Raw genomic sequence first — 22,869 nt, forward strand, 5'->3', positions numbered from 1 at the left:
AATGAAAATATTTGTGATGCATCTAAATTCGACTCCTCTTCTTCCAGTGGTACTGCACACTGGCAAATAAATGTTTCCAGAGCATATCAAAATTGTGATTATTGAACAGAGTAGTGAAGTATATGAAAACAAGGTGGGACCTTTTGAATCTATCGAAAGATCAGGTGAACACACTCATAGAACACACCTTTGTTGTAGTTTTATCCACATTTGAACAAGACTAGATATGTAAAGAAATGAATGCTATACTCACCATCAACAAAGAAACTGTACTGCTTTTGCTGCCGATTATTTGTCTCTGAGGGTGATACAAACAAAAATAAATTTATTTGTGACATCCGTCAATCGTGTAAATTGAATCCAAAGATATCAAAGTATGAATCATCACCTGAACAACTATTAAATTTAGAAAAATGGGATACACACTGTAAGGGCTTGATGCTTAATATAACGACTGACAAAGATAATCAGAAGATTGTTAATGATAAGGCCAAGAAATGGAGAAACATTTTACATCGCTTTTTCGATATTAAATGATTTGGAGCACAGCTAAACCTCATTTCCAGTAGTCATCGTGAAGAAATTTCATTGGAAAGCAGCAAATTTCTCAGAACTGGTGCAACTGATGATGAAATGTGATCCAGTATTGAAGGGGCATTGTTTAAAACTTGGCGAGTACACTGGTGATCAGAGAATGCCTTCTTATTTGTCAAAAGGGACACAAAATGAATTTATTTTTATTTTGTGCAAACATTTTAAGGAAAACATTATTGTACAGATAAAAAGGGATAAATATTAAGGAATAATTTTTGACAGCACCAACGAGGTGAGTCAAATAATTAGATACACCTATACAGAAGACAACATTGTGGATGTTCGATAAGCCACTTTATGTATATTTTTTTGTCAGGGAAGACTGCAGAGGGTATGTGAGAAGATACTCAACAGCAGCTTAAAAAAGATGAGCTGGGTACTGCATCGTGCAGGGCTCAAGCTTATGACAATGCCGTGTGAATGTCAGCTGTAGTAGTACAACAAAAAATTTGAGAACTCAGTCCAAAAGGTCTGTTCAGTCCCTGTACCGATCATTCTTTAAATCTTTCAGTAGTTCCTGCATTCCCTTGTGTTCACTCTAACATGGCCCGAACAGCAGAGAAGTTGTATACATTCTTCTCATGATCTACACACAGATGGGAATTACTTGTAAAAAAAAAAACAGGAAAAGTTGGAAACAACTAATACTCGCTGGAGTGCTCAATGCAAGTCAGTTAAACTCATAAAAGAAATCCTGGAAACAACTGTTAGCACATTAGAAGATATGCATGATCTATCCAAGGCAAACCTTGATACTTAGACCTACAGCAAGCTTGCTCCTTCCCATTATGTGAGATTTCACCTTTTGACCTATATCAAATTTTGACACACACTAAGGGAGGAAATAAATTTAATTCAATAGTATCCACAATCTAGAAAAATGACTTAAAATAAAGGACTCACAAACTTAAAAATCCTGAATGAGTTATTACTAATAAAACAAACTACAATTATAGACAATGCTGTTACTTTTGGCACTAAAAAATCCAATGATTAGACATTAACATTGATTGACGAGGAAGGAGAAGGGTAAATATAGCAATGCTGGGTGAACTAGTTCATGACACTGGATTATCGATTTGAGAAAATTCCATCAATCAATGTTTAAATGAATGGGCCAATTTATACAAGAACTGTCACAACTATACACTGTGATGAAGGGAATCACCAAACTTTTCCAAATTGTTGAAACAAAATTTTTGCTTGAAGCTTCCAATGACACTCTAGATGTAACACTCTTGAAACTGAGAGAAATTTACAATGAGTTTCATAAGGATCAGGAGCCAGAAGAAATAAAAAGGTATCATAGGCATCTAAATGCAATCAATAAAAATGTGGAAATTGCCGCTAGATGGGCAGCCCAAGAAATCCTTCAATTTATAATTAAATAGGTCTTCGGTGAATCACTGCCTTGCACGTCACTTATACTACAACAGTTCTTGATCATTTCTGTTTCAATTGCTTGATGCTAGAGAAGTTTTTTCCAAAGTGAAACAAATGAAAAATTATCTTCGTTCTATGCTAAACCAAGAATGACTAGCCAATTTGTTCATTTTATCAACTGAAAGAAAAGTTTCAAATGAAATAGATTTCAATGAAGTTACTGGGGTTTTCAGTAAAATAAAGGTATGAAAATGTGCTTTAATGTAACCACTATATCAGGTTGCGAAAATAACAGATATTATAATTGTACAAGCTTGTTTCCGGACATATAAAAGAAAATGTAATTTTTTATCCTATTCTATATTATTTTGTTGCATTCTACCTGGTGGCTGCTGTGCTAAATGTTGATCTGTCTCTCACCTATATCTTTCAGTATGTATAGTACATTTTCTAGAGCACAGACTACACACACTATAAATACTTGATATTTTTTGTCAGACATTACATCTATATTACTCATTTTTTACAAAATGTACACAACAAATACATCAATTTCTAATCGGACTGTGTGTGTGTGTGTGTGGGATTTAGTTTTAGTGTCTTGAGTCTCCAGTGAGCTTGGACTGCCACTCCTCCAACTTCCTCAATATGGGTATTTCATGAGATGTGGAGTCTATATGGGAGGAAGTAGCATCTTGCTCAACTTCTCTTGGAATGTATGTTCTCGGAATTGCAACAATAAAGCCTCACTATGATTCACATCATCTTTCTTGTAGCTTCTACCATTTGAGTTTAATGAGTATTAAATCTGCTACACTTTGTTGGATCTTCTCTATTTCTTGCATTAATCCAACTTGGTAAAGATCTAAGACTGATGAACTATAATCAAGAATTGGTCAAACATGTGCTTTGTAAGAAATTCTTTGGTGCGTGAATTAGATTTCCATAAGTTCTGCCAGAGCATCTTAGCCTGGAATCTGCTTTCCCTACAGCTAGTTTCATGTGGCCATTGAGCTTAACTCCAAACAATTATTCCAAGATATTTTACACTGTTAATGGTTTCAGTAATTTATCGCTAATACTGTAAGCCAACTGTAATGTGCCTCTTTGTCTACTTATATGCAATAGGTTATATTTATGATCAACTTTCAAGTCCTGTCCCAACCACCGATCCTCTGCAGGCCTTCCTGCAATTTGCTACAATGTTCTGATGTTGCAGACTTCCTATAAATAACAGCCAAGTTTACAGATCTTGAGCAAGAGATGCAAAAAGTGCAGGATGGGCTAAGTGTACCTAAACGTCAAATTTTTAAGATATATGTGGTGCACTTCTGCCCCCTTCCCCCTTTTGCACAGTGTTCACTGTTCATGTATTATACATAGTTTTTTATATTGATGTACAACATACATAATGTGTTGTCCGAGGTTGTGTAATTAAACTTTTCTGAATTTACTTTGCTATTTGCAATAGGGAAACATTCCACGTGGGAAAAATATATCTAAAAACACAGATGATGTGACTTACCGAACGAAAGTGCTGGCAGGTCGAGAGACACACAAACATACACACGAAATTCAAGCTTTCGCAACAAACTGTTGCCTCATCAGGAAAGAGGGAAGGAGAAGGAAAGACGAAAGGATGTGGGTTTTAAGGGAGAGGGTAAGGAGTCATTCCAATCCCGGGAGCGGAAAGTCTTACCTTAGGGGGAAAAAAGGACAGGTATACACTTGCGCACACACGCGCACACACACACACACACACACACACACACACACACACACATCCATCCGCAGATACACAGACACAAGCAGACATGTCTGCTTGTGTCTGTGTATGCGCGGATGGGTATATATATCTGTGTGTGTGTGTGTGTGTGTGTGTGTGTGTGTGTGTGTGTGTGTGTGTTCGCGAGTGTATACCTGTCCTTTTTTCCCCCTAAGGTAAGTCTTTCCGCTCCCGGGATTGGAATGACTCCTTACCCTCTCCCTTAAAACCCACATCCTTTCGTCTTTCCCTCTCCTTCCCTCTTTCCTGATGAGGCAACAGTTTGTTGCGAAAGCTTGAATTTCGTGTGTATGTTTGTGTTTGTTTGTGTGTCTATCGACCTGCCAGCACTTTCGTTCGGTAAGTCACATAAAACATTCTTACATAAGGGGCCTTGGTTTACGATACAGATTAGTTAGCTACCACTATCTTCATGTTGTATTCATGTTTGTTGGTTGCATCACATCACCACCAGATTCACCAAACTAACCTTTACCTTGGGTTACACTACAGATCAGTCTGTCACCAAAACCACGATTTTGGCAGATACAACCACACTCAAACACAAGCAATGAAGCAGAAATTGCAAAAAGAATCCTTCAATCATGGATTATAAAAGAATGCTGAACCATTATGAAAGATAAACAAAAATTCCATGTTATAAAGGGAAGTCTTTATATTTGTGGGCAACAATCTCGTCTTTCATATATTTATCCATAAGTATTTAATAACTGCTCCAACATTCTCAAAGAGTTACATTTATTCTTTTCCAATGATGCCTATATAATTCTTATTTTAATAGTCCCCCCCCCCCTTTTTCCATTGGGTATGAAGGTATTAAATCAGATGTTTTGCCAAAATTGCTTGAAATAATGCCCAAGGTGTTTATAAGAGACAGCATGCAGGCTTTGTCGTACAATCCTAGTGAGGGTGACATTTCTCAGCAGTTTTGAATCTAGTATTGCCTCATGTAGATACATTAGCTATCAAAATTATGCAAGAGCACAACATGAATGTGAAGAGTTCACACACATATTGAGTTTTGTTTCTGGTTCATGCATGCTTATATGCTTCAGAAATACGAGCTTGTGGCTCCAACAATAGATTTTAAAGAAACATTTATGTCCACAGTTCTTATGATGTCATGGGTCTAAATAGATGGATGGTACTGACAGATTTGATATTTTTCTGTAACTATAGTAATTGCATGCAGGACAACACTTTGCAAGATAAAAATTTCTTGTCCTAAATTTATATGTAGCCTGATAACCTGCAGGTGAAGGAGAATCTTTTTGATATGCTACAAAATTTTCTCTGTTCTCAAGCACATACCAATTCAAGTTTTTTTGTCTGTTGGAAACTTTAAAATCACTAGAAGATTGTCAAAAATTGCTTCTTAGTATGCTAGAGTCTACGACTAAACATTTGGCCTGTAAAAGAGAAAAGGGGGAAACATGCCGAAGTCAGTAATGGTATCTGGCTGTGAATTTGAGAAGGTTGAGTTTAAATACCTGGGATCAACTGTGACCTACAGTGGTGACACTTCATGTGAAATTAACCACCACCTAGTGGCAGCCAACAGAGCTTATCTGTCCTAAAACAATATTTTCTTCAAGGCCCTTATCTCGGACCACTAAATTACTCATCTACAAAACACTTATAAGACCAGTGCTCACTTATGCCTCAGCCACTTTGACACTAACCAACATGCTGGATGTCTTTGAGAGGAAGGTACTCTGCAGAATAACGGGCCCCTGCTGCAAAGGTGCAACATACAGAAGACTGTATAACAATGAGCTTCATACCACATACATATAGCCACCAGAAAACAGTACAGACAGCAAGACAGGTTCGCCAGTGATGTGGCACGGATAGATGATACAGAGGCATCTAAGAAGATACTAACCAGAAAGGGCAAAGCAGTCACAGCTGACTGTAAACCAGGTGAATAAATGAAGTCAAAGAAGACCTGTAGACAATGGGATACAGAAACTGGAAAGCACTAGCATGGAACCAGGGACATCTGGTGGAAAATTGTTGAAGAGGCACAGGTCCACAATGGACTGTAGAACCACAGAATGCATATGCAGGAGTAATGTTAAGTCAATAATTTGCTGCTGCAGTAAATTCATGAATACTGCTACTCTCAGTCTGAAACTTCTGCTAACTTGCCATGAGCTTGCACATAATGCACTACCCAAATCTTAAAACTGTGTACTGAAATGGATCTCAAACCCAGCTTTCTGTCAATACAAACGATGCTACAAAAACCCAGCAATTAGAGAAAATTTCACAGCATGACTCACAGTTTCAATGATCCAGTGTGTTGTTCCTGCAGTTCTGACCTGGCTCAGCAGGTACATATTGCATATTAAAAGCGACTGTCCTCGTTTGAATACTGGTCTGCCTTCAAATGGCTAATAATGCTGATGACAAGCTTTAAAGCAAATAAATTGGTTTGAGGTTTCTGTCTTGAATTCAACCTAATAATCGGCAGTTTCATTTGGTGTCAGGAAAAGCAAGTGTTTCATGGATGTTCACCTATTACATTATGCAGTGATATATTCTAACTTGTGGAAGAATATCATGAAGAATGTCCTAATGGAGTTAGTTGACCACTGACTCCTCCAGTTGGGTGGGGGGGGGGGGGGGGGGGGGGGGGATGACGCCATAGTGCGGATGACAAATGATTGTGTGTGAATTGTAGGCTTATGTTACTGATGATTATACAGCACTGAGTATCAAAAAGCACTTCAAAGCTTCTGCTGTTCAGTTGCATGGGGGAGCTGGGTAACAATAATTATAGCAGTATACAGATAATATAGAGGGGACAATCATGTACACTAATAAATTAGTCTTTGCTGGACATAAGGTTAGTGAAAAAGTCGCCGTAATTGTTTGTGGGAGGTTTCCTACAAACTTTGTGAATTATTCTGCATCAAGGAAGCTACATCTCAACGCATTGCACAGCTTCAACACGTTTCCTCTTATAAATAGCCCCGCAAGAATTGATAAACAGAACATTAAGATTTATAGACAACATATTTCCAAGTATGGACACCACAGAGATAGAAATTATTAATACTGATGTAGTGCTATTTGATCACAAAGCCCTCATTCTTACAATTCCAGCTATAATTGTTAAAGAAAGTGATGTACTTCTTTCTCAGAAAATAAATTTTTGTGGAGAACTGTGCTGGTTTTGTTGATAGTCTAAACAATGAATCTTGGTTAGAAGCACTTGCACAATCGGGCACTAACAATGTTTACTCTTCTGTATTCACAATCAATTTTGAAATGCATTTTCTGAAGAAAATGACAAAATACCATTCAAGCCAGATCATTAAATTTAGTTCCTGGGTTGCGTTATGTATTAACACTCCCTTTAGGTACGTAAAAAGGCTCTCTCCTGAATTAAAAAGATCCACAGACCCCCAGTTCGTAGAATATGAAAGATTTATGAGATTACTTAATAAATGCTTCCCAAACACTTAGCTTAAATTTCACAAATCAGGATAAACTGATGGATCGTACACTTGCATACAGCTCGAGTTTAGTTCCAACTAGTGAACATAAAGTAGTAAATTTAGTTTTTTTAGATCATTATATACCTGTGAAAAGGTGATGAAAAGCCTCACATACAAAATGTCATTTCATATTGTTAATTTATCATTCACTGAGGAAGTGTTCCCCCACAGAGCAAAAATCTCAAAAGCAACACCTTTATTTGAAAGTGACAATAAGCATTAAGTAGAAAACTGTTGATCCATATCACTCCTCTCAGTATTCTCTAAAGTAATTGAAACATTAATGAAACCACAAATCACCAAGCACTTAAATGACCACAATCTACTGAACAGTAATCGACACCGCTTTCAAACAGGTAGAAGTATGGAAACAGTAATAGTGGATTACACATATGAAATAATTAGAATCCTGGATAACAATAAGAGCATGGTTGAGTTATTTTATATCTTTCCAAAGCTTTCAATACTGTTAGTCATGAAATTCTTTGTGGAAGCAATGGGGATAACAGAGAGAAAATAAATGGTTTCAATCATATTTGTAAAATAGATCACAGGTTGAGGATGCCTTATGGCACCAAAGAAAAGTGGAGAAACATGTAGTGATGTGATAATAAAATAATATGTGAAGAATTTGTGTGTGAAAAAACTTTACTAGAATAAGTTACAAAATGTGAAATATGGCTAGACATTAGAAATACTTAATACATCATCATTTAAGGTGGTATCTAGCGATAATGTAGCAGCAGAAAGATCATGGGAATTTTCCACTATAATATTAAAAATGCAAGTCTAGCTACATTCAAAAGATGTACATGAAGGCCTAACACACGATGTTTCAATGAAACATGGTAATAATCAGGCACTATCACAATTATCATAACACACTAAACATGTGGCAGTTTACAACATTCCAATAGTAAATTATGAATCACAATGGCTTTATAAATGTACCACTTGAGTGGTATCTGGATATTACTGTAACAGATGTGGAACTTCACTGTGTCTTGAAAGAAAAATGGACAACAGAACTTTACACTTGCTACTGGACTGTCAACAGTAACAGGAAAAGAAAAGGATGCCTCAACACAAAAGAGACAAGACCACATTACTCATTCATTTTCATTTCATTGGCTCTTCCAGCGGGGGTTGAGTTGTTTGGAGGGAGGATACTAAACAGCGAGGTCATCGGTCTCATCGAATTAGGGAAGGAAGTCAGCTGTACCTTTTCAAAGGAACCATCCCAGCATTTGCCTGGAGCGATTTACGAAAATTACAGGAAACCTAAATCAGTATGGCCACATGCAGGATTGAACCGTCGTCTTCCCAAATGCGAGACCAGTGTGCTAACCACTGCGCCACCTCACTCTGTTGGCTCTTCCAGGGATTATCTTACAATGATGTTGGATTTGCTATAACACTATGAAAATAAATAGCTCAAAAAATACACACACACACAAACGTATCATCCATAAACGTGAACCACCACAAAGAAAAAGGCAGTACATTCCCAGATATTTCCACACAGACATTATCTCTGTCTTATTCATTAAGAAACAGGGTTTATTATAGACTTCCATATTTTTTTTAGGCATTAATTATTATCTGGACGTTGAGTATTTGTGTATCATGTTAACATTGGGCCACTTTAAACTGTAGCAATTTGATCATGACCAAATCTCTGAAGAGACCTATTTTAACACTCTACTGCAAAAGTGTCAGCCCTGTTGAAACCCAATGGTATATCATGGTGCAAACCAAAAATGTGATAAGCCATAATTTTCGTAAACGTGAACGTTTGCGCACGCTAAATGTTGTCAACGGAAGACCGATTAACCGCATTTTTTTTAAAAAAAGTAAACATTCTTGTACAGAATTGTAGCTGTAATTGGCTCACGCAATCTAAAACATAACAGTATGTGTCTCTACTGAAGTAACCACATCAAACTGTCCTTTCCGCTGTCGGCAATGTAAAATAAATAGTAACATTCAGACAATTAATACTCACGACGTATCATTCGCCATTAAATCCTCCTGTGGACTTCCAAAAACGTCTATAACCATAATTAAAATTTGAATGTAGCACAGATTCCACATACTGGCATGTCATTTCATTCAAACATTCACTTTGTTTGCGTCCTCTCAAAATGTAAATAACAAAACTTCACCTACACCTATACTGCTGCAAGCCGCAAGCAAGGATCTTCGTCAATGAGAAGTACAACTCATATCGATATTTGCGTGAAAGGATATATCTTTCATTTTAAGTAAGAAATATCTCACCTCACTATATCGTGTACGAGTTACGCTCAGTACAATAAACAATACGATGTACTTTTTTTTATAATCGTTTCCTGGACATATATTGCAAAGTAGTATGTATCTAAAAATTATGATTCCAACAGAGAAATAAGGGCTCGAATTGAGACTAATATTGATTACAAGCACGTCCTTTCGTAGCTCAGTTGTCTCCGAAATGTAGCAACAATGATAATATGACTGTTCAGTTGACAATGACAGAATATGGTAAGCCTAAGGGTCACTTGTACAATGTCGCGTTAAATCCAGGGATAGCTAACCATAGAACAGGCTAACCACTGGTTAACTTGGAGCGCGCCTTGTACGACACAATTTTATTCCCCTGTTATTTGTTCCCGGAATAGCGTTCCGGTCGAGGTAAGTCGGCAACAACTTAAGAGCACACTGGATATCTTCGCGTACGTTACTTCATACTTAATTTAGTCGTCGTCTGCAAAAATAGCGCCTCTAACGTGAGCGATAAGCGTTCCAGACTGCAAAATTGTGAGTTTGAGGATATTTTGAGGCTGGTAGATACTGTACATGAATTCACGAGTGTAGCAGAAAACTCGAAAAGGTTCTGTGATCTCATTTAATGAAAACATTAGTGCAAAATATTTAACTAAGTTTGTAAAGTACTTGCATGCATAACAGTGTAACGGTCTATTGTAAAATTAGTCAAAGGCTCAGGTATTTGTTGTTTGAGCAGTAAGAGATCTGTCTAGATCTCCGAATAAAGTACGAGAAAAAATATACGGTATTTTCCATTCATGAATAACTTCACACAGATGGATAGAGGAGCTGCAACAGGCGAACGGTTTTTCCCCTTAAGAAAGAAACATGAAAGTATTATGACTAGGAAAGGTAGCAGTGTCTCCCCATACGTGTAATGTAAGTTCTAAGTTGTGTACAATGAAATTACGATTTGATAAAGCTGTCAAGGAAAGGACGCCACAGTCCATGTAGGGACATACGATTTGATAAAGCTGTCAAGGAAAGTACCCCACAGTCCAAGTAGGGACATACTATAAAAATAACTGTGAAATGCCATCTGCTTTGTGAAATAGTTGGTCTTTCCAGAGTTCCAACAGTCACAACACAGACATCATTCAGACTGATTCGACTGACAATCCTGAGAGGTGTTACTGGCTAACTTGCTGTTGTCTTTATGTCTTACAATGACTACATCATTACAGCAGTGAGGGGTTTCTACAGAAAGTACCTTTGCTGAATTACTGAACACAGTGCACCTACTTTTTCAGTTATTGGGCACATAGAACTATTGTCTCTATGATGTGGTTATTAATAATTATATTGAGCGTATACAGAAAAATTAGATGCCAGCATTTGCGATAAACAACCATAATTTTTTTTTTATAATCCCCGCATAGAAACGCACGTATGTCACATATCCAAACAGGAAGCTGTTATCTATCTCATCCCAAATGTGTGAGGAACAATAACTATTTCATATATAGTTTTCGCTTTTGCAATCATCTTCAGCAGCTGTATGTAATCTGGGAGGGAAGCGGAAGTAATTTAAGGCATGGCACCTTCACTGTGTTCCTTTTCTATACTCATTTCAACTTAAAACTGTCCTTTTTGTTTTCAGAATAAAAATACCTGTTCTCAAATGTGGAAAAATTGGCGGAGTTGCAGATGGCACTGCTTCAAAAGTAGCATGACAAGAAGCAGATAAGAGAGAAAGAACTGTATTGGCTTAAAAAAAGCATGAATTTCAAAATTAGGATCAGAAATTAAAAATTAAACAAATTGTTTCACAATAAAAGTACGTTATTCGATATATATATGTTTCTTTTAGTTTCGCTTTATCACATCAAAGGAGTGAAATAATTAACAAAACTGTATTTTGGATATGTTGTACAGTGTCATACACATCCCTTTAATAATCCTATTGGCTGTCCCCTTGTCAATACCAATGATGTGTCCAATGGACAGAAAAATTCACCAGAGGAAATTATTTGAGTGTCAACAGTAGCTGCTTCATTGGTGGAACAGTCATTTCTGAAAGAAAGAAAAAGAATAACATAAGACAATTTGTTTCATAATTCAAGAGAAATTTTAAAACATAGCATGCTAGCCACTCATTTCACTGTTTCGTTTATGTATATGCGAGGTTCCGGAGCTATCAATGTATTTAACACTAAATTCTTCTAGAATCTTCACATGGAAATGATGCTCTAAGCCCCCCCTTTTCTAACTCCGACTTTTGCTGTTGCATATGGATTAAGAAGAAAAGCGAACTGACTGTAATCGACCCTGCAAGTGGTGTAGAAAAGAGTTTGGCACCTGCAATAATTTAATTTGATAGCAGTTAATTAGATAAAGGACAGTTTCATTAACATAGTGAGAAATGAAAGGGTTGCTCTACCGATTAACAGAATGGAAGTTCTGTCCAAAATAACAATTTGATTTATTATGACTAAACTCAAAATAATAAACAAAACACATTTAACATTTACAATACTTCAAAATGGATACTCAAATAAATGCTGTGAAGGTGAGGTTGTCCATAAACTAGATTATGACATTTATGACCAAGCTGTATGTGGAGCCAATTCCTTGCAACTCAAATCTTAAGAGAAACACCCAGCCAACCCAACATTAATTGCTGCTACAGTAGTGAGAACTCAGATAATGAACACCCAAGAGTGAACAAAGTTAGAAAAGACGAACAGGCACGCTCTGCTGAGCTCTGATTATCACCTAGCAAAATTCCCTAATCTGCCAGTGCTGCGGACATACATTACCAACCTGTCTCCTTAACAGCAAGGATACGATCTAGCGTACTGGAGGCGATGGCTGGTTGCTTCGACGTCCCGTCATGGTGATGATAATGTCGCAAGTATAGCCCCAAACAAATTATCCTTGTCTGGGTTGTTCTAGACTGAAGACTTCCTAGCAATACAAATGCACCTCTGAGGGAGACGAAGAAGGCCCGCCACACCATCACTGATGGTACAGTGACTGATTTTAATAAGCCAAGTCACACAGTAACACCGATACAGTCAACTTTAGCCAAAACTGCTCAAGACAGACAACATAGGTCGCTTGTATGCAGAACGCTCAATTGCCAACTGTACTCGGAAAGTTACGTTGAAGTCGAAACTTCAGCAACTGCATCAAACAGTTACAATTAAATGAAAGTATATTAGACAACCAACGGAAGACAGGCTGTACAGAGCAGCGAGAGCTCAGTCTTATAATCTACGCCGACCGAAAGGCGAGAGCCGACTCTCTCAAGAGCACCTGTACAAGCCGAACACAGAACATTCTTCCCACCCACACGACAGTGGCCATGGTTAAACTTTCCAATCAGCAACTTGAAAACCGGTGGAAAATTCCACTCTATTGCCGGCGCACTACTAGTCCACCGATGGAGATACTGGGCGCCAATTTCTGCTCCGATTTTGCTACGTCACGGAGCTATCCCGTGAGCAAGCCACTCACAGTTATGATTTGCAGAAAACATGGGAATTTGCCCGCCAAGACTGCCTGGGAACACAAGTCATTCCCAAGCCTCGCTGGTAGCTCGCCAGAAAGTGTTTTAACTAAGTTTCTGCGAAGTAACAGAATCTCTAGCCCAGACGCTCCGTCAGGCCCTGTGGGCGTGTCGCCGCCGCTCTTATGTCGGCATCTGGAAAGCATCCACTCGACTCCCTCACACCCGTTGGCTTAACCCTTTCAAGATCATCAACCCCCCCCCGTCATCGGACCACCAGGGTGACCAGAGACGCTTCGTGGGGAGTCCGAGTGTGAAGGAATAGCAACTTTTCACCACATGCAATTAGAGAGGAAAATCGAATTACTCATTGAATAGTAATCTCACTGTGTTACACATAGAAATATGAGAGGGGGCTCATGCCACCTCTCCTATATTCGATAACTTAATATCCTCTGTCAGCTGAATGTCGAGTACCTATGTTCTTAAGACACACAAATAACAATTACTTTTTGATAAATATGGATGTGGTTATGTTGATAATACTAATAACTGAGAAACATAACAGCCATATCCTACTGCTTTCTTACAAATGCTGACTTTCCTGGTAATTTTACTGTGTTAAACATTGCTTGAGTAAGCATTAATAATTTATGTGTTTATAGGAATAATTCTAGGTGGTGTATAGTTTTTTTGCTCTGAAGCATTAACTAAAACGTGGAAAGTAGTTGTCCCAATGGGAGATAAGAGTGAACAACATTTCCTGCAATATGTGGCGGAGTGAACTCATGACATTAGAATACTATCAAACTTTTTGTTACATTAAACAGACACAATAAGCCATCAATTTCAGAAAATAGTACTTCACAGAAATGTACTAGGAGATATTTCAGTTTAAGTTACCTTCAGATAGCTAAAATCTGAAAAAAGGAGGACACTGAAAATAACATGATATTCAAAGAAAGATATAAACATGGCATTCCAAGCACTGCTTCCACATGCTACAACTATGTAGATTCACTAACTAGTTTCCTATTCTGCTCCTATAACATATTATATATATATATATATATATATATATATATATATATATATATATATATATATCTGTTAATTTATGATAAATATTGATGGGCTTATGTCTATACCGCTGATACTTGAGAAACACGACAGCTATGTTCTGTAGCTGAGGGGCATCACCACTTTTTTGAATAGTAATCTCACTGTGTTACACATAGCTCAAGTAAGCACATATAGTTCACAGGCTTCAGTGAATAGTGAATAATGGTAGGTGGGAGACAATGTTGTTGCTCTGAACCATTAATAGGGCTGTCATCCAAATATTTTCAATAAAAGGTGAAAGCTGTTATGACACTGCTGTGATGTTTACAAATAGTATCATTCCTAATAGAAAACAGAGTGGAGCAACATTTTCTGCTCTCGAAGTAATGTGACTGAATGAAACTGGAACGTTACCGTTTTATCAAAAAGTTTTGCTACAAGAAAAATCAATGTTATTGTCTAAAACTGAAATAGCTGTTAATAAAATAAAAATACTATCCATAACTGGCGTGTTTCTTCGATTTGGATAAGTCTGTTAAGGCATTGCTAAAAAGAAGGAAACAGTCTTCTCAGTACTGCAGCAACTGTAACACATGTCTGATAAATAGGGCTATTTTGGCACGAATCGTCATTTTCATGTGTCTGAGTTACTTAAATATCGGGACGGAGTTCACAAAGTACCGAAATCAAATGCATACTACTACAAATAAACAGTATTATTTTAGAAAACAGAGAAATAGCCTCACCTGTCGGTCACATGCACCAGTTTCTCATGTACAAGATTGAAAAGATTAAGTATGGCTCTCCTTGATAAGCGAAATCTTGGTATAAATTCGGAATCAGTGACGTCTCACTTTTTTCTCCTGCATTCTCATGGACAGTTCGAACGAAATCTCGTCATTGCTATCTGAACTGCATCTGTCACTATTCCTGCCATCTTGAAAACTTATGCGCCGGTAAGCTCGCTAATCAGCCAAAAATCGCCAGTTAGTTATCCAGAGTCTATTCTCTGGTTAGGCATTATTCTGGGTTCGTACAACGCGTTTCCCGCGCTATTCCGGGATCAGAGCTTAACTGGCTGCTAACCGGAGTTTGTACAACCGCCCCTAAGATACACTGAACACACAAAGGGGCCATTGTGTGCAAAACAAGAAATCGTTTTCCCACAATGTGGCTGAAAGACCCGAAAAACGAAATGTGGCATCACGTAAATATGGCAAAAAAATCGCACATGGACAAGGTACTTCAGCTAAGAGTCGTGAGCGATGGAAAACTTAGATCTCTGCTACTGCAAAACGTGTGTGACTAAGGGAATAATGTGTGCAAAGCGTAAAATTTTTTATCACTTCATATGTGTGAAAGTAAGTCCAGCGCCAGTAATCTGGCTCTGCACGAAATGCAAAGCCGATTATTTATGAAAAAAAACTAAACAAAAAGAAATGTAAAGACAAAATTCTCACTGTGCTGATAGAATAGAGTTATTTTATTGTCGTTAGGCCATTAAGGCAATAGACAAAGTCATACATACAATACAATATAATTCATGTTGCAATAGAACAATAGGTTTGTTATTACAGTGTAATGTTACAATTGATGAAATCGTACAAAGTCATACTTATAACACAATATCATTCCTGTTGGAAAAGAGTAATAAATTTGTTATTACACTATAATATTACAATTGACAAGGTCATACATAAAATACAATATAATTCACGTTGCAAAAGAACAATAGATTTGTTATTACAGTATAATATTATGATTGGTGAAACCCTACAAAGGCATACTTATAATACTATATAATTCCTGTTGCAAAAGAGTAATCGGTTTGTTATTACAGTATAATATTACAATTGATGAAATCCTTTATGTCGTAGAATGGGTGGGCCACTAACCAGTCATATAGTGCTTGCTTGAATGGTTGCTCTGATAAATCTTGCAAAGCTAGTGGAACTTTATTAAATAATTTGTGCCCCATTAGTTCATAACTGTTCAGTGATTTTGATAGTCTGTGGAACGGAGTATAAATACATCTATTCGTCCTAGTGTTGTGGCAATGTGTATTTTCTCTGCGTTTAGCTTCAGTAGCTCTTTTTCGTATAGATTAAGACATAAGTATATATACAGGGTGTTACAAAAAAGGTACGGCCAAACTTTCAGGAAACATTCCTCACACGCAAAGAAAGAAAATATGTTATGTGGACATGTGTCCGGAAACGCTTACTTTCGATGTTAGAGCTCATTTTATTACTTCTCTTCAAATCACATTAATCATGGAATGGAAACACACAGCAACAGAATGTACCAGCGTGACTTCAAACACTTTGTTACAGGAAATGTTCAAAATGTCCTCCGTTAGCGAGGATACATGCATCCACCCTCCGTCGCATGGAATCTCTGATGCGCCGATGCAGCCCTGGAGAATGGCGTCTTGTATCACAGCCATCCACAATACGAGCACGAAGAGTCTCTACATTTGGTACCGAGGTTGCGTAGACAAGAGCCTTCAAATGCCCCCATAAATGAAAGTCAAGAGGGTTGAGGTCAGGAGAGCGTGGAGGCCATGGAATTGGTCTACATCTACCAATCCATTGGTCACCGAATCTGTTGTTGAGAAGTGTACGAACACTTTGACTGAAATGTGCAGGAGCTCCACCGTGCATGAACCACATGTTGTGTCGTACTTGTAAAGTTACATGTTCTAGCAGCACAGATAGAGTATCCCGTATGAAATCATGATAACGTGCTCCATTGAGCGTAGGTGGAAGAACATGGGGCCCAATTAAGACATCACCAACAATGCCTGCCCAAACATTTACAGAAAATCTGTGTCGATGACGTGATTGCACAATTGCGTGCGGATTCTCGTCAGCCCACACATGTTGATTGTGAAAATTTACAATTTGATCACGTTGGAATGAAGTCCCATCTGTAAAGAGAACATTTGCACTGAAATGAGGATTGGCACATTATTGGATGAACCATTCACAGAAGTGTACCCGTGGAGGCCAATCAGCTGCTGATAGTGCCTGCACACACTGTACATGGTACGGAAACAACTGGTTCTCCCGTAGCACTCTCCATACAGTGGCGTGGTCGACGTTACCTTGTACAGCAGCAACTTCTCTGACGCTCTATTGCCCTGTGCTAATCCATACATCAAATGGGCATCTGCCAACTCCGCATTTGTAAACATTGCACTGACTCCAAAACCACGTTCGTGATGAACACTAACCTGTTGATGCTACGTACTGATGTGCTTGATGCTAGTACTGTAGAGAAATGAGTCGCATGTCAACACAAGCACCGAAGTCAACATTACCTTCCTTCAATTGGGCCAACTGGTGGTGAATCGAGGAAGTACAGTACATAGTGACGAAACTAAAATGAGCTCTAACATGGAAATTAAGCGTTTCCGGACACATGTCCACATAATATCTTTTCTTTATTTGTGTGTGAGGAATGTTTCCTGAAAGTTTGGCCGTACCTTTTTGTAACACCCTGTATATAGGTTTACTACTGTCATAAGTTTTTGCTCAGAAAACAAAGGTTTACAGTGTGCCTTATGTGATGAGCCTGTAATTACCCTAATAGCTTTCTTATGCAATAGAAAAATGTCACACACACAACTGGAGTTTCCCCATAAAATGATACCATAGGTTATTATGCTTTGGAAGAATGAGAGATAGGATATTCTAACATAATTTTTAGGTACAAAATCCATTGGTCGCCTTAACAGATAGATTACCATAGACAACTTACCACTAAGATACTTGACATGTTGACCGCAAGATAATTTGAGATCCAAATATACCCTAAAAACTTAACATAACTAGGATCATCAGATGGTAGCTTGTCTTTTAGACTAAATACTATCTGCTGAGTTCTATTTTCACTAAGCAAAAATACATTTTCTGTAAACCAGTATGCTGCTTGAACAATTGTCCTTGTAACACAAGTTTTAAGGCTCTTGAGGTCATTACTGCTGTTCAGAAAAGTTGTATCATCTGCATACAGTACAGTTTTTGATTTAATACATGACAGCATGTCATTAATCATTATTAGGAACAGGAAAGGGCCCAGTACAGATCCCTGTGGGACAACTACCCTAACTAGTTCTACACTGAACAGCTCTTTGCCCACAGAGACAGCTTGCTTACGGTTCTGTAAAAATGATCTTAACAGTTTAAGACTATTACCTCTAACACCATAGAAGTCCAATTTTTCAAGTAGTAGTGTATGTTCTACACAGTCAAAGGCTTTGCTTAGGTCACAAAAAGTGACTTGAGCAAAGTCTTTATCGTCAAATACTTGATGGATGTATTTTACAACAGCATCTATCACATAAATTGTTGACACGTTTTTCCCAAAACTATATTGAGATCCACTAATAATTCCTATATTATGAAAGTAATCAGATAATTTTTTGTAAACTGTGCATTCCAGAACTTTAGAAAAAGATGGACTATGGAAATTGGCCAGTAACTTGAGACAGAGTCTTTATCCCCTTTTTTTATAAACTCGAACTACCCTAAACAGTTTAAGCTCATCAGGAAAATATCCTTCAGCTAGACATTAATTTATACAATGTATTAAGGAGTACACTATACTGCTTATGACCTTCTTCAGTATATTACAGGATAAATCATATATGTCTGCACTGTCTGATGATTTTAACTGTTTCACTATTCTTAATACAAAATCTGGTGAGACCTCAGAGAAACTGAAGATACTTGTATTGTTGACAGTAACTGTGATGAGCTGATTTCGGGCTTAGCAATACTACTTCCCACCTCTTCATTTGATTTAACAATATCATCATTGAATTTTTGGAGAGAGATATTAATTGTAACATTTCCTTCATCTTTAGCAACACTGTTTATTAGCTTCCAAGCAGCTTTGCACTTGTTGAGGGATTTCTCAGTACTTCTGAGATTTTGCGCTTTTTTGGCTTCTATGATCGCTTTTTTATATTCATTCCTACATTTAACATAAGCTAGTTTAGCTTGATTAGTCTTCAATCTACAATAAACATTGTGTAACAACATAACTTGGTTTTTCAGAGTGGCCATGTTCTGTATACCATGTATTTTGTCTATTTGGAACTTTAGTTTTCAGGACTCGATCAATTAGGCCTACTTTGAATTTCTTTGTTGGAATGCAGTTATTAAAGTGTGCCAAAAATACTTTAAAAATCCTATCAAATAGTACATTTGTTGGCAAATCGTTACTTACAGTATAGGGTGTGTCTCCATAACACTGGCCAAGCCAGTCTCTGTCAGCAAGGGAAATACAAAATCTATGAATTTTTTCATCTGGGACAGGTCTGGTGACCAAAATTTTTGGGACAGGCTTAGTTATACTAGTCTTATCAGGAGGGAACCTACTTGTATAATTTAAGGTTACAGAACTATGATCAGAAAATGCAAACTCTGACATCACATGATTCGTCTGTTGTTTTAAAATTCCACAGAAACTCTTATATACAATATTTTAGTTTAGCTTATTGTTATAAATAGCATTTTAATACATAGATATTTCATTCTACTGCTTACAGCACACTACATTGATCACATAACCTGCACCACACAAGGAACACATGACATATGGTCAGAGGAACTGTCGTTTGTCAGCTCCATCTACTGTGACAACGACACATTTCCAGACAAATGTTCATAGAACCTTTTACCTCCATTTCCAGTAGGGAATTCGTCCATGGAGTTTGTCGGTTAAATAATGTTCACCCTCTTTCAGAAGTAGTTTTACGAACTCTGAGGATAGTTTTCATACACCAAAACAAAAAATCTGAATAAACATGAACTGTAAAATACACACCATAAGAGACATGAGCACAGTTGTGAAGATGAACAAGTACTCAGAGCTCTTGAGATAAAAGTTTTGGAGTCTATGTTTCTGGAAATTTTTTTGTTGTGTTGTTGGTTAAGGAATCTTTCTACAAAGTCTGTCAAAGTACTTTTGAAACACCCTATTTAAATATATATATGAACTTGGAAACCAACTGCAATACTGACATACTCTTCTATCATGATTCAAAGTTCTATCCACAGAGGAAAAACAATACTGTGATGTGCATATTCAGAAACTATGTAAACTGTATTTTAAACAGAAATGATGAAAACATCACATTTCAAGCTCACAACAAAGAAGTATATTGGCAAGTGAATTAGTTACCAAATTTCAAAAATAATTTCACAAACCTCTTCATGATTACACCTGAAAAGTGTAGAATCGGATGAAATATGTTACAATGCAGAAAAGATACACGTTTCTCTCAAAGACAAGATTCTAGTCTTTTAACATACATTCAGAGGTGTTATAAAATTGAAAATGAAAAGCTTGAAAACAATAAAAGTGCTTTACATTAATATTCTTACTTTATAGTATAAGTATTAACTATTAACGCTAGGAATTATGAGTTAATTGATAAGGCAAGATCAGTGTATGAAGTGCACCTGAAGCCCCAAGACTTATGTTCTGGAATTTGATTGCGGAAAAAGCTGTCTAGTCTGGAATTTGAGTTGTGTTGGGTATTACCAGAATAGAAATCACAGGAACTACAACTTGAATTTTTATCACTGTTCTTAGTGAGATTAAATTTTGCTCTACTGTTTGTCGCGTTATGAATGTAATGCACGGATTTTGTAATATTTATTAAGGTTCTATGTGTTGTATACATAATGTGTGGGAAACAAGAGTCGTAGATCTTCAAGGATTGTAATGTCAAAGAATTTCTTCAATAAGGTTATTTTAATTAGCAAAAAAAGAGCAGTGAAGTGCAGGCTCAGTTACCAAAAGGTCATGGGATCTAATCTTGTTTGTTTTAACCCAGCAATCACCTCTCAATGATGTGGAGATTCACCAGAAACGAAACGTGTTTCAGATCCTAAATTAAACTATAGGTCAGAAAGCTGAGTAATCGTCAGTTCGTTTCGTTTGCTGAGCGTCTTTTTTTTTCTTTCTTTTATGGCGGACAAGGCAATTACACCGACGCCACCACAGACGCCAACGCCAGCGTCTCACCAACCTCTGACGCGCAGACGCGGACCGCGGAGAGAACGCCTCGCGATGAAGGGGTTTTAAAACAGCCGTCCGCCCTTATGAGCTCAGTTCGTCAGCGCACCTGACGATGGCGACATGTCTGATCGCCGAAATATTGTGCCCGTTGGACACTATGGACCGGCAGTACGCCCGTGGACTGTTCGACCATATACATCGATTCACAAGGAATGTTCATGTGTTGGCTATCTCAGGGATTACTGTAGGGTTTGTGTTACTCACGCTGGACTGGCGCGACTACGCCACTGACAAATGAAATGCTATGGAGGCGTTGACCCTGTGATCCATGACATCACATTGCTAGCAGGCTGCAGTAGAGTAGTCCACTCGTGCTTTTAGGTGTTGCAGTTTGCCAGGAAGTTGCACTTTCTGCTTAAATCGTTTAATTTATATGAAAGTTGTGATACTCAGTAACCGGACATTGTTGTCTGAATTCAAATTACAACTCTATACAGTGGCCTGTAAGAAATACTCGTTCACCATAAATACTTAGTGCCACCTGTGTGAAGCTGGGGCAGGTTGCTAGTACATAGTAACTAGTTGTCAAATTATTAAGCATTTCGAAATGGTCTCTGTAGGTCACTGCTGCCATTTTGAAAATTCATGAAAATTTTGACACTTGTAGCTCGACACATGTTAAGCTACAAGTATGTTATTGATTTGTTATTGAGACACTGAACTAGTGGGAAGCAGTGTTGCCAGCCTTTAGCTAGCCACTTTTGATGAGGGCTGGCTGCATTTAGTTACAAGACAAGCAACACAGTTAGAATGTGGTGCTTGAAAGAGAACTACAATTGTAATTGCAACTGTCACCTATCACTCAACTCGCTGAAACATCCAAGAATAGGTCGCACCAGTGTCCTACTTGCAGTCCAGATGAGCCACTCTTTCCTAAAATTCTCCCAATGAACCAAAGTCGGCCGTTTGCTTTCCTACCATAGTTCTCACATGTTCGTTCCACCTCATATTGCTTTACAACGTTACACCCAGACATTTAAAACACTCGAGTGTGTCAAGAAAGAAACTAGTTATACTGTGACTTCATGACAGATTAAAACTGTGTGCCAGACCGGGCTCGAACTCAGGACCTTTGCCTTTTGCAGGTTAGTGCTCCACCAACTGAGCTAGCCAAGCACGCCTCACGATCCATCCTCACAGCTTCCCTTTCTCCTACCTTCCAAATTTCACAGAAGCTCTTCTGCGAACCTTGCAGATCTAGCACTGCTGGAAGAAAGGATAATGCAGAGACATGGCTTAGCCACAGCCTAGGGGACGTTTCCAGAATGAGATTTTCACTCTGCAGCAGAGTGTGCGCTGATATGAAACTTCCTGACAGATTAAAACTGTGTGCCTCACGGAGACTCGAACTCGGACCTTTGCCTTTATTGGGCAAGTGTTCTACCAACGGGGCTACCCAAGCACGACTCACGACCAGTCCTCACAGCGAAAGGCAAATGTCCCGAGTTCGTGTCTCGGTCCGGCACACAGTTTTAATCTGTCAGGAAGTTTCATATCAGCGCACACTCCGCTGCAGAGAGAAAATCTCATTCTAGCTATACTGTATCGGAACATTACAGGTTTGATCTTCCTATTCATCTGCAGCAATGTATATTTTTCCACATTTTAGCTGCCATTCGTCACACCAACTAGAAATTTTGTCTAAGTCGTCCTTCATCTTCCTACAATCACTCAATTTTGACACT

General features: G+C 38.0%; 1 protein-coding gene across 1 annotated transcript in view; it reads right to left on the reverse strand.

Moving 5' to 3' along the window:
• Nucleotides 1-9,460, reverse strand: part of LOC126469809 (tyrosine-protein kinase transmembrane receptor Ror-like) — a 127,169-nt gene extending 117,709 nt beyond the window's left edge. The window contains exon 1 of the mRNA XM_050097074.1: nt 9,275-9,460. Coding sequence (XP_049953031.1) covers nt 9,275-9,363 — 89 coding nt within the window. The 5' untranslated portion in view covers nt 9,364-9,460. The remainder of the gene's footprint in view (nt 1-9,274) is intronic.
• Nucleotides 9,461-22,869: the final 13,409 nt, after the last annotated feature.

This window comes from Schistocerca serialis, chromosome 3, assembly GCF_023864345.2.
Source record: "Schistocerca serialis cubense isolate TAMUIC-IGC-003099 chromosome 3, iqSchSeri2.2, whole genome shotgun sequence".
Lineage (NCBI taxonomy): Eukaryota > Metazoa > Arthropoda > Insecta > Orthoptera > Acrididae > Schistocerca > Schistocerca serialis.